Below are 13,940 nucleotides of genomic sequence, written 5' to 3'. Positions count from 1 at the left end.
AGTAACTGGAAGGAAATTTGATAAGAGAGAGGTGGAAAAAAAAAGGGATACACGAGGCAGTGTCTTTACAGACTTGGTGCACGTTAGATACACACAAGATGATGCTCAGTTTCTATGCACCTAAACACTGAAATTTCTCAACACTTTATATAAAACTGTTCCAGAGTCCATAAGACATGCATGAAAGCACAATTAGTACAGATGTACACAGGTAATGAAAAGAATTATGTGAATAGAAAACAAGCTTTTACTGAGAGGTTGCATCATACCTTCTTTGAGTATGTTGTAACAAAACAGACGGGCTCTTTCCAAGTCCCAAGTTGTCGGCAGACTCCTACATAAACTCTGCATAGAGCCTGAAGGTAACAGTGGTCTAAGGATCTCATCTCAGTCTTCAGCTTATTAATAATACTACATAGAAGAAGCTCTGCTAAAATCTGTACCAAAAATGGAAAAAGAAATTTGTAGGGCCATCAGTTAATGAATATTGTCCAAAAGGAGAAAAAACAACTTACAAATCTGAGGTATAAAAGTAAGGGGCAAGTATTTAAAAGTTTTTTCAAAGGTCCATGTTTCTACCCTGCATAAAACTATGTTTTGAAAAAATTAAGCCATCGCCTCCCCTCCCTCCCCGTATGCAAGTAAACAAAAGGTATTCTCAGAGGACAGAAGGATAGATGTCCTCACAGATAGATAATGGCAGACAGAGCCCAGCTGGTATAATGCTGACTTCATAAGCTTCTAGAGTTCTACTGAGCATGTGCAGATCATATCCTGCATAGATAATGTCATGCAAGATCTCTTCTCAGTTCTTTAATTTAGCTAAAAAAGTAGCCAACTCCTAGGGGAAATGAATAGGTTCTTTGAGAACTTACATATTGCTGTCCTCAGGAAACACCTACTACTGGTAACTTTTTCTCTGAGGACAAGCAAGATGTGAGAATCTTCATAAGTGGGGAATCCCTAGCTATACGTTGCATTCAAACAAATAGAGGAAAATAGTGTGCCCACAGGCAGAACAATGTGTTTTGTTGGCAACAGACTATTTTTAAAATTCTCTTTTTTTGGAAGACAACTTGGAAATAAAAATAATTGGGCCTAGGGCAGATGGAGTTGGGATTCTAAATCTCAAATAAATCTTTCAGGACAAATTTACCAAATCTGCTCTGATGTCAGAAGTTCTTATTCAAACAGTAATGAGATATGAATGTGTGGACCTGAACTCCATGCCATAGCTTTACAGATCTTTTCCATGGAGACTGATGTTAGATAGAGCTATGGCAGAATCAGTGAGCCAACACTATGGGCTTTGGATATGCCCTTCTACAGTCAAGCCTGCTTGGGCATAACAGAAAAAGATGCACTCTGCTATCTACTTAGATGGTGTATGCTTGGCCACAGAAATTACAGATTTATTTGAGTCAAGAGTAACAAAAGCTAAGAGAACTTTCTAAGTGCTTCAGTCCTACCCAGATAGGTAAAGCTCTCTTGCATTCTAAATTGGAAGGACAACAAACTGGTTAAGGTGGAAGTCAAAACACTACCTTAGGAACAATTTTATAATATGTGCACGGAGCCACTCTACTATTAAAGTCTTTGCCAGAGTCGAGGAACCCTTGGTGATAGGAACGGAGAAAGAAGCTCCTGACACCGGAGGAGATTACCCTGAGTCCAGAACAAAGAGCAGCCCCGACGCAAGGTACAGGGCTCATGTTTTCAACCCAGTGCCCTGAATGAGGGAACCTCTCCCGGGCAGCCTGCAACGATTCTAATGATGACCACAACTTTTCAGGCGAATGCGGTCCTTCCGAGTGAGACGATCAGCGCGGGAACTTCAGAATCCGGACTGGGATATGGGGACAGTTGGGGTAAGTCCAATTGGTATAAGTGTGCAAATACCACAAGGACTTTACCTCAAAATTTAAGCCCCTTAAAATCCCAGAATGCCCTGAGATTGTTACTATGGCTGCATTATGGGACTTGATGGTGGGGCTAGCATCTACAGTGAACCATTTAAGTGAGAAAGTGGAGAATTTAGCTTCTCAAAGTGCACATTATTCATCTGATTTTCAAAGGAAATTTGATCAAGTTTCAAAAAAAGTTGGGACCCTGGAAGAGAAGGAACAAGAGAACTTAAAATTTAAAGCAGCAGTTGTGAAAGATAAAGAATATTTGGGCCAGAAGAGTGGAAACTTTGGAAAATGTTTCAAGACATTTGAATATAAGAATTCTTAATTTCCCACATGTTGGGTGAAACTCCCTATTTTTCCCTTAAAAGATTTATTATAAAAGTCCTGGGTTTTGAAGAAGAAAATTTACCTGCAATAAATAAATGCTATTTCTTGCCTAAAGTTACCCATCAACAGTTAATAGAATTAACCTTCAGAATAATTTAACTGAAATGTTAGAAAACTCGACAATAGAGGTATTAGATAGAGCCACGTTATTGGTTTCTTGATATCTCTTTCTGATGTTCAGTTAATAATGAAAAAATTATTTCAGGAAGTTTCCAACCTCCTTTTATAATGAAAATGTAAAAATTTTTCCTGATTTGTCCTCTATCACCCAGGAAAGGGGCCGGGAATTTTAGAGCATTCAGAATCACGTTTAGCTCCAGGAAATTTATCCAAAGTTTTTTTCTGAGCAGATCACAGGTCTTGGATATAAAAAGCCTTTAAAATAAGCTCCACATATGAGGTTGGATGCATCCGTTATGGCAACTTTTATAGAAGGAATTTGGAAGGTGATTCCTCTATGAGATTTGATAGAATCAGCCACCAGATAGATTGCCTGAGCTGTTGAGTGATTTGGACACTGCCTCAGAGAACTTGAGTGGCTTGAAGCAATCTTAGGGTCTCAATGGTCCTATCTCATGCAGAGTTTGTGCCAAGGGTGTTATATGTATTGTTGATATCATTAGGCCAAAAATGAACATGTCTCACGCTGTTGTCCGATGATTCCTTTTTATTTCTTCCACAGTGAATATCAGAGTAATGGCCGTTTCTTGAGGAAAAAGGCCTTTGCTTATATCTAGCAAAGTTCCTTTGAATTCTAATCAAAGCAACAGACTCAGATGGGACTGGGGATAATTTATGATGAACTTTAGCAACTCCATACAACTAAATGGCTTGCATATTGATTTGTCTGTACTTTCCTGAGAAGAGATCTTGACATGTCAATCTTCCAGACAGGGAAATCCATGCATCCTCTGTACACATAGATGATTCACCACCTCAGCTAGATATACTGTGAATACTTGTGGTGCGGATGCTAGGCCAAAGAGCAGGGTGTGGTACTGGAGGTGATGATTCCCTATTACGAATCTCAAATAATTGCTGTGACTTGGATATATCTCTATGTGGGTGTATGCATTCTTCAACTTGAGGGAGTATAACCAATTCCAATTAATTGCTTGATGAATCACATTTCTTATAAATAAATAAGAACATAAGATATTGCCATACCAGGTCAGAACAAGGGTCCATCAAGCCCAGCATCCGGTTTCCAACAGTGGCCACACCAGGCTACAAGTACCATGGCAAGAACCCAGCAAGTACCCAAAACTAAGTAGATCCTATGCTACCAATGCCAGTAATAGCAGTAGCTATTCTCTAAGTCAACTTGATAATAGCATTAATGGACTTCTCCAAGAACTTATCCAAACCCAGCTACACTAACAGCACTAACCACATCCTCTGGCAACAAATTCCAGAGCTTAATTGTGCGTTGAGTGAAAAATAATGGTCTCCGATTAGTTTTAAATGTGCTATTTGCTAACTTTACAGAGTGCTCCCTAGTCCTTCTACTATCCAACAGAGTGACCGATTCACATTTACCTGTTTTAGATCTCTCATGATTTTAAGACCTCTATCATATTCTCCCCCTCAGCCGTTTTCTTCTCCAAGCTAAACAGCCCAAACACCTCTTTACCCTTTCCTCATAGGGAAGGTGTTCCAACCCCTTTATCATTTTGGTCGCCCTTCTCTGTACCTTCTCCATCGCAACTATATCTTTTTTCAGATGCGGCGACCAGAACTGTACACAGTACTCAATGTTTGGTCCCACCATGGAGCAATACATTATGACATTATGTTTTATTCATCATTCCTTTCCTAATAAATCCTAACATTGTTTGCTTTTTTTGACTGCCACAGCACACTTATCCAACAATTTCAATGTATTATCTACTATGATGCCTAGATCTTTTTCTTGGGGTGGTAGTTCCAAATATGGAACCTAACAGTGTAATTACAGCATGGATTATTTTTCCCTATATGCATCAACTTGCCCTTTCCACATTAAATTTCATCTGCCATCTGGATGCCCCATTTTCCAGTCTCGCAAGGGTCCTCCTGCAATTTATCACATCCGCTTGTGATTTAGCTATTCTGATCAATTTTGTATCATCTGCAAATTAAATTACCTCACTCATCTCGTTCTTTTCCAAGTACAGATCCCCAAGGCACTCCACTCCCATCTACTAGTTCACCTTATCCACATATTTATTAACACCTTAAAAAAAATGAAGAAGATCTGTAAGGCAAGACTTGCCTTGGGTAAATCCATGCTGTGTTCCATTAAACCATGTCTTTCTATATGCTGTGTGATTTTGATCTTTAGAATAGTTTCCACTATTTTTCCCAGTACTTAAGTCAGGCTCACTGGTCTATGGTTTTCTGGATCACCCCCTGGAGCCCTTTTTAAATATTGGGATTACATTGGCCATCCTCCAATCTTCAGGTACAATGGAAGACTTTAATGATAGGTTACAAATTTTAACTAATAAATCTGAAATTTCAATTTTGAGTTCCGTCAGAACCCTGGGGTGCATACCATCCAGTCCAGGTGATTTGCTACTCTTTAGTTTGTCAATCTGGCCTACTCTATCTTCCAGGTTCACAGCAATGCACAAATTCATCTAAAAAAAATGTGCACAATAAAATTAAACAGGTTAAATAATTTTCAAACAGATAAAAGAAAAAACCACAAAAGCAGAATAAAGCTTCTAAAAATAAACTAAAACACAAATGGACAAACTAAATAAAATAATAATTAAACAATAGACAAATGCTTCAAACACTCAAGCTCTCACTCTCATATGCCCTCCCCCCCACACACAAGCTCACATTCTCTGCAGACACGCATACAAGCTCTCACTTTCTCACCCTTCCCCAGGCTTACATTCTTATGCACACACAGACGCACATCCATTCACCCATTCTCACCCACACATACACATATTCAAGTTCCCATTCACACCCACACATACACACATTCAAGCTCCCATTCACACACACAAACCCAGACTCCCATTCTCACCCACAAATACACAAATTCAAGCTTCCATTCTCACCCACACATACACACATTCAAGCTTCCATTCTCAGCCACACATTCAAGCTTCCATTCTCACCCACATATTCAAGCTTCCATTCTCACCCACACACAAACCCAGGCTCCCATTCTCACCCATATATATACACATTTAAGCTCCCATTCTCAACCATATATACACACATTCAAGCTCCCATTCTCACCCACACACAAACCCAGGCTTCTATTCTCACCTACACTTACATACATTCAAGCTCCTATTCTCACCCACCACATACACATTCAAGCCCACACACAACTTCCTCCCCCTCCCAAGCAGGAAGATCAGTTGGCCTCTCCTGCTGCCACTGGCCTCTCTGCTATCTTTGTTGCCATACGTCCCACCAATCTTCCTGCTTTGGGGGGGGGGGAGGAGAGAGAGGGAAGTGGAAGCTATAGTGCGGCCATTCGCTCCCTCCCCCCAAAAAAATAGGAAGATCGTTGGACCAGACGGCCGCGGATTGCTTCCTCATGTGGGCCGTGCAAAGCATGGAATGCGTGCTGGCCCTGGGTCCTCCTCTTCACTGCGCGGAGATGGGATCCCGCGATGGACCTTGCAGGACTGGTGCTCCACTTCCGGTTCCAGTTAGGTGGGCCTGGGTCCAAACTGGGTGGGCATCTGCCCACCCAGGCCAACCCATGGCTACGCTACTGCGCGGAACTGAAGGAGCCCTGGGCACTGGTTGCGTCAGGTAGGATGCCCAAAAGGATGTAGAGATGCTCCAATAGGGGCACTTTCAGGGCAAGCACTGCCTCCAGTGCCGGTATGGGAGCCAGTGCGGGGGTGGTTCAAAGCTCCAGAGGGCTCTGAGCACTGTCTGCTGAACCCTGGGGTCCAACTCCTCCTCTGAAAGTCCAGTGAAGAGAACACAGACGATGGAGGTGAGGGGGGTGAGACATCACTGGAGGCTCCACGGGGGGCTGTGAAGGCTCGGTACCCCACACTGCACTCAGTAAGGAACGCCTAGGACTCTCAGTTCTGGAAGAGGTTGGGGGCCTCTTCACCACAGGTCGCTTCGGAGGAGGCTCGGCATGGGCTAGTGCTTCTCCAGAATCGGCACTGGTGCCATGCGAGGACTGCTGGTGCTTCCCTTGGTGATTGGCCCTGATCTGTCTCCAGTGCAGAGGTTGATGACCTGGATGCCTTGGATCGATCCGACGATGGAGAGGGCCAATCCCCTAAGTCCCTCTCGTAACGAAGAGGAACTGGATGGGACGTGGAAGGCGACGGTGCATCAGAGGTGTCTCGGCTGCCGATTTTGGAGTCAATGGAGCTGACGTTTTGGTTCCAAAAAGCTGCTCCATCTTGTCCAGCCTGGAACGACGGCCCTTAGGGATCATCTGAGCACAGTCGGGGCACCCGTGGATGTCGTGGGAAACCCCCAGGCAGAGGGTACAGACCTCATGTGGACTTATAAAATAGAATTTACTGTTTATAACATTTGTTTTCTAGTCCTTTATAACAGTGGTTCCGCACTTTAGACCTTAAACGCCACAATGCACCTACTTTTAATGTAATTCATTGAATATATATGCTTACATGAACCAAATCTTAAGTTAATTGTGCATTTTAGCTACTCTGAAAATCAGGCCTACTTGTGTCCCTCTCAAGGTCAGAGTTTGAGAAAATTGGTTTACACAACTTCCAGGTCCAATATATACTGAAGAACTCACTTATTTGTGCAAGCATGAACAGATGTTGATCAAATTAGCTTGGATCTGCATCTTGCTCTTTAATTGTGCCTTTGATGTAACTTGAAGTTTTCAAGACTTACAGTGCATTCAGAAAGTATTCAGACCCCTTCACTTTTTCCACAGTTTGTTACGTTACAGTATTATTCTAAATTGATAATATGCATTTTTTTCTGAATGCACTGTATTTTGAATTCTGCAATTTAATTTTGCCGATTTTTTGTTATAATTGTATTTATTTGTTTTTATGCTGCTGTTTCTCGCTTTGGGTGTGTAAAAGGGTGTGTTTAACTGTGTAAAAGGGTGAATAAAATATTGATAACTTATTTAAAGATATGATCTTTTTCAGTGTTCTACATTATTGTCATTCAAAAAAATGAGATTGAGATAGTCCGTGTTTAATGCCTAGTTAGAATGATTTCAACACTTTTATCCAACCACATGAATGCCTTACAAATCTAAAGCAAGTAACACAAGTCAATGGGCTAGTAATTCTGACTTCATATTTTCAGCAAGCAGTACTCGGAAGATACAAAGGTGATCTCAAGTAGAAAAATGCCCAGATATGATCTTAGCAGCCACAATATGAAACCAGATTTTAAACGTTACAGTGAGTATACAAGCACACCGTACTTACTAAAAGGTTATAATGAAACAGTCATACAAACTGAACTACAATATTATTAGGTTCTCTGGGAAAACTATCATAAAAATGTATACAAGCTATTTAGGCTATAAATAGAGAATTATGTATCCTAAAAAGATTTTAAAAAAACAAAAAACAGCCAACTTACTTTCTTTGAGTCTGTGAATTCATAAACCACTTCTTTTTCTTCATCTCTCATTACTGGAGCTTTGGAAATATTTCCCACTTTCACGTGACTTCGGATGACAGGCAACAGATCAAAACAGGATTCACCTATTTTCTTTAGTGCATTATTTATTGCTTCCTTGTTTAGATCACCACTCTCCCTGTACCAAGGATGGCAATACAGAGCTGGATTTATCAGCTTGTTTGTGATGTCTTGAACCATTACAAGCAGTATTACTAGTTTCACTCTCAGATCTGGCATCAAACTCTTCAGTGGAACTATTCAACCTAATCTTTTTTGATGAGCTCTGTACATGGCGACTCTCTGTCCAAACACAGCTTTTAGCACTTTTTGGCATAGATGCTGGCATCAGAGATCTTTTCCATTATGACCTAATGAATTAGATGGAGGAGGCACACGCTCTAAATCCCTTGGCCTATCTTTATTCCTGTCATTGTTGGAGCTATTTCCTGTCTTCATAAAAGCAGTTGAAGTTGATGTGATTGCTTTGAATCCTGTGATCTGATTAACAGGTCCTGGCAAATTCTTACAGTCTACAGATACACATCGGTTAAGCTGAATATTACCTTTAAGAATGTTTAATGTTCTTGCTCTGGCAGACAGTTCAGGATACATCGTATCCAGGATCCTAATAGAATCCTGTGGTTTGCCTGGTACTGGATTTCCCAGCCGCAGAAGGAGGAAGTCTTCCAGGTACAGGAAGGGCATGCTTGGGTGTGTTGCTGCGCAAAACTGCAAAGGTGAAGATAAAACTCTCCTACTGAGTACATCTGAAGGAGAAGGTGTTTTAAGTACAGGGGATTTGTACCTTGGATCATCTGACAATGGTGACACGAATGGAGGAACTGGAGTTTCACGTAATGGCGAATTAAATCATCAAGAGGTGATGGCAATGAGGACCTACTTGATGTGGACATTATAGGAGACACAGGATGCAGAGCTCTTGGAGGAGTAGCTATCAGAGGTGGAAGCAATCTTGGAGGAGTAGCCATCAGAGGTGGAAGCAAAGGTGGCAACGGTGGACCCATTTCTGACCTAACTTTAGTTATAGTGTCTGGCAGAATGATTTCTTGCAGAAGATGTGTCAGCATTTGCTAATACTGGCTGATTTCCTTGGCCATGAAAAGTATTTACCTACCTTTACCCTGGGGTACCTACCTGATGGTTTGCCCTTGTTTGCTTCAATTTGTATTTTAGTAGAAATATTTGATATTGTATTTGCTCTAGGATCATGTATTTCATCAGTTCTAGATAGATTCCATAAGTAGCTCTTGTCAAAATGTCTTGTTTTTTCATCCATTTGAAAGTCTTTTTGGGTATCAGTATGGCTGTTATCACAGGACAAAAGAAAATCAGGTTTTGCTTGTAAACAGAGGTTAGTAGAAGAAATGTGAGAAGTTTGTTTTGTTTATCATTTAATTCTTCACAGGCTGCATTTTGAGGACTTGTACCTTTTTGCAACAGTCTGGTACTCCACAACCTGCTCCATGTTTGATTTAAGCTTCTCTCTACACCCATATCCTCTATCGACGTTATACTATCATTTGATTTGCTATTTACCCAACACTCAATTTTCATTCTGGAATGCTCCAGCACCTGATGCTGTGATGCATTAACTCTCAGAAACAACCAGATTTGTGTTCCTCGTTGCTGATGCTTCTGCTAGTGGCACAGAAGTTCTACAGACGGCAAGATCACATTTATACCATCAATGTATGTTTGGTTGCATTCGATAATTCTTTTTCTTCTTCTTTCTGAAAATGTTCCATAGTGGTATGCAATGTAACAATATCTGGTTTTGCCAAGTAAAGGCTTTCCCAATAGTTCACATTGAATGCCTATTTCTTTAGGGTCACACATTTCCATTACAGATGGAGATTCATTTACAATGAAAGATGGTGATTCAGAAGATAAGGTGACCAAATTTTGTTACTGCAGCTGCCATGTTGTCATTTGTATTTAATGTAGATGAGATTTCTACATCATAATGGTAAGGTTCAGGTTTGTCAGAAATTCTGACTTCTTGATGTAATGGAAGTTCTCTCTCTTCTTCTGTGACCAAACTACATTTTTTAAGATGATTTGTATACTTGACCTTTCTTAATGGATAATTGTCCTCTTCTAAATCATCACATTCAGTCTCTTTGGGAATTTCATTGACTTTTCACAAGCCATATCTGAACACAACTGTTTTTTTACCAGATACCCTGCAATATTTAAATTATTGTCCTTTATGTTAATATTTACTCTCTCTGTACATTCTAAGACAGATTTTGCCAAGTGTCTTCTTCATCTGATTTCTCTCAAGAGATTAGTGCACAGAAGTCCACTTCCCACAGAAGATACACTTAAGCTGCTGTATTCTGTCCTTGCACCCAAACCTTCTTTTACAGTTACATGATCAATGTGCATTTTGATGGGATGGTCTTTTGCACCACAGCATACAAGATCTGCACCAGGGATGACATGGTTCCTCAGGGATTTCTGTGGTTCTTGGGCAATAGGTTAGTTGCCTTGGCCCATTTTCTGTTTCTAGCTCATTATCTTTACAACCAGGACTAGAATTAAGTTGCTTTAATCTGTTGATTTCTGAGTCATGCCCCTTTTCTGTACCTTCTTTTAGATGTCGTAAAAGATGAATTTCATCCTTTCTGCTGTGGTGGTAGTCAACGCCTTTGCAGTTTGATTTTAGAGTTTCAGCATTTAGTGAAGGAATACTATGCAGGCTAATATCTGTGGCTATATGGGCACCTTCAGAGTTAAAAAGCCACTGTGTTAGACTGTATTTCTTCTTTACACATATTACCTGCTTCATTACCGAACACTGAAGACAAGATGAACTGCTTTTTGTTACCACTAATTTCTGAAAGACCAGTTTATTTTCAGCAGCAAAGTCATGTGCCTGGGCAGGGTGATCCATGGAGTTTTTCTCTTGACCAAGTCCAATAACCACAATATCTGGATTTTTATCAGCATTAGAACTGTGTGTTAATTTTTTATTAGACTGTACCTCATTTAATTCAACATTTATTCTATCAATTTGAGAACTTTCTGTTTCAATAGAAACACCTGCATCACTTAGAAATGACTGTGCGTGAGAGATATCTTGTTCAGATTCAACTGATGAAATTCTTTCAACAATAACTTCCTCCGTTTTCAATCGCTCATTGTTTTTCTCTATTAAAAATTTTGAATGACTTATCAAATGTTCATCTGCAACATCAGACAAAGGTTCAATACCACTTTTGATAGCACTTGATAATAATTTGTGATTCCACAAATCATTCTTCTGGGAACGTGTTACTTCAGAGACTCTTTCAGTAGCAAGCACCTGATCTGCTGATACATAATGCTGAATTACTGTTGTGTCACTCTTTTCCCTAACATCTTTTTGAGGGTAACATATGTACTATAATATCTGTTTGCAATGGCTTTCTTTCCTTTATCAGGGTCATGCTTAGGTTTAGAAGGTAGACTGCCCTGTTCTTGAGCTTTTAATAATTCTTTAAATTTTAGAGCATGCTGTGTGTGGACTACGTTACATGTGTTTGTAATATCTGTATCATTCTTTGATATATTATTAGTCCTCTGTAACCCTGTAATATGTAGATTCTAATGAATTATTACTCTTAGGCCATCTCTGCAGTTTTATCATGCACCTGTTTAGCTGTTGTACATGTGTGTGTACTATCTGTTTGTCTCATCAACCTGCCTAAATCTGTTTGTTTCCTATAACAGGTACAGAAGGCTCAAATTTTATTTCACTGACATTCGATTCACCTGTTGTTTTTTTATTTGTTTCTGTATTAGTTATTTCCAGTTTGCTTGATATATGCCCTTGTTCAGTTTGCAATTTTCTTGGGACTTTTTCTTCAGAATGATACAATTCCTTGGGACATTTTTAATTATGTCTGTCTCACTAGCCTGCATTCTTTCATACTGATGACAACACAATATTCTATCTCCTTCTGAATTACAGCTGAATCAGAACTACAGGCCAATTTTGTGTCCATCCCTTCAGTTTTCTGTGACTCACTAATTGTTTCTGAATGGTACTCTTGGTTTAATGTACCCAATAGAGTTGATATATTTTTCACTTCAGTTGAAAGTGGTTCACCATTTCTCTGTGCTTTTGGAGATAAATTATGTTCATCAAGTTTTGCTTGTACATTTTTCTGCAGCTACTGACTCACAAGATATTAAATCCAAATGTTTATAGTTTCTAAGCTCAAATTCAGGTAGCAAGATTGACTGTTCAGTTTGTATTCTTTCCCTATCTCTCTCTTCAGTATGGTCTGATTTAGGTCCTTCTAGCTTATTTAATATATATTCGCCATCTGTTTCTATTAGTTCATTACATGTTTTTTGGAAATGTTTAGGATTAGTTGACATACTGTCAGTTGCAAAGACAGTTTTGTTGGATTTCACAGATTCATCAAGGTTAGTCTCACCACTTCTTTGTGTAAAATCTGTTTCTTAGACTGTACAGATTCATTAAGTGTTTGTATTAAATATCCAGAGTTGGTAATTACTTCCTCAGCAGCTAAAGTTGTCTCAGACTGCATAGACTTATTTTTTGGTCTCTGTGATGTGGCTCAGTTCAGGTGCTTGTGTGTCATTTAATGTGCCTTTCACTTCAAAGTCCATGGGTTCAGCAACATGTTCTGCATTAGCTGAAATGTATTCAGGTGAAACAGCAGTCTCACTGGTTTGCTCTGTTTTACTCTCTCTCTCTTGAATGTGCTGCGTCATGACTGCCAAAATGTCAGATTGTAACGAGTCTCTCATTTCCTTCTAATTTACTGCTTCTGTTTTCACCATTTACTGGTTCACATGGTTGCTCACCACTGTCAGTTCTCTCACTGATAGTCTGAGAAGTGCAATTACTCCAAGATTCAGATATGTTGTTTTCTGGAAGATATTCCACATTATGCGTGTTCTGATTAGCTTCTTCATCGCTGGAATCTGTCAGTTCTCCAAACATTGCATTCTGCAACTATGGAACACAGTTAAAATGAGTGACAAGGAGGAGAAAAAAATCCCAACATTTAAAAATGCATTAAAATTCAACTCAGTCATATCATTAATGGAAGTATTAATTGCAGGAATTAAAACTGGAATCATATTGCTCTCATCACCCAAAACAACTTCAGAATTTATAAAAGAGTTTAAATCTTCTCCAAGGGGATTGAAAAAAGTTCAGGAAACAGATTTAGGGGATACTCTGGATTTTCAGGATTGGGAAGAGCGTATGAGAAACAATGAAAAAATGAGTTTGCTTATCATAAAATGGGGGTTCTCTGTAAACAAGATGAATTAGCCATAACATGTAGGGTGACACTTATTACATCACCTGACTGTGCTCAACGGACCCATCTCTCTAGCTCAGTAAAGTTTTACTATTGAGCATATGTGGCAGTTCCCACACATGTATTGTTTCATGATGAGCCACTTGGTCCTTTTCAGAGTTTAGCTTTAGCTGGGTAGTCGATTCTCCAGGGAGGAAGGTAGTTATTAAGCATGGCTATTTAAACATCTTATATACTGTCATTCCATATTTAGATCACAACGGTTTATAGATAACATTCATAATACCAATAAAGAAAAATATTCATAAAATAAAATAGTAACAAAATAAATAGTGCACAACTAAAATAATCAGTACATTACAGATTATTACCTTTAATCCCTCTCACTTCCAGGCATATACGTAATGTCAGATTATCTCATCATCAATAATTCTGTTCATGGCTCTACAAGTCACAGTCTCAATCTCTCTCTTAAGTAAGGTTATAAGCTTTTTTAAACAACCATGTTTTAACTCATATTTGAATCTCTTCCTATCTGTTAAAGTATATAACATCTTAGGCAATTAATTTCATAGTTTAGGACCTGCTATAGAAAATGCACAGTGTCTTACTTCCGTCAGATTTGCACTTCGCAATGTTGAAAACAACCAGAAGACCTTTATTTTGAGATCTCAGTACTCGTTGCAGATATATAAATGCAATGCTGCGCCAATCCAACCAGTATCATTTAAAT

At 39.4% G+C, this 13,940-nt stretch overlaps 1 protein-coding gene across 5 annotated transcripts in view; it reads right to left on the bottom strand.

Annotated features, from left to right (window-relative positions):
- The window catches only part of ICE1 (interactor of little elongation complex ELL subunit 1), a 205,402-nt gene that overhangs the window by 53,470 nt on the left and 137,992 nt on the right, over positions 1-13,940 (bottom strand). For 3 of the 5 annotated variants that reach the window (XM_029589992.1, XM_029589993.1, XM_029589994.1), the window contains exons 14-15: positions 7,860-12,894; positions 383-437 (exon numbers count right to left, since the gene is read on the bottom strand). Coding sequence is in view for 2 of the 5 variants with exons in the window: in XM_029589995.1 (XP_029445855.1) it covers positions 270-351 (82 nt within the window). In the remaining 3 variants the exon portion in view is untranslated. Of the gene's footprint in view, positions 1-269; positions 438-7,859; positions 12,895-13,940 lie in introns of those variants that run through there. The other 2 variants (XM_029589995.1, XM_029589996.1) reach the window with 2 other exon arrangements.

The sequence above is a fragment of the Rhinatrema bivittatum genome, chromosome 2 (assembly GCF_901001135.1).
Source record: "Rhinatrema bivittatum chromosome 2, aRhiBiv1.1, whole genome shotgun sequence".
Classification (NCBI taxonomy): domain Eukaryota; kingdom Metazoa; phylum Chordata; class Amphibia; order Gymnophiona; family Rhinatrematidae; genus Rhinatrema; species Rhinatrema bivittatum.
The sequence above is the reverse complement of the archived record's forward strand: the minus strand, read 5'-3'. Positions and strand labels throughout refer to the sequence as shown.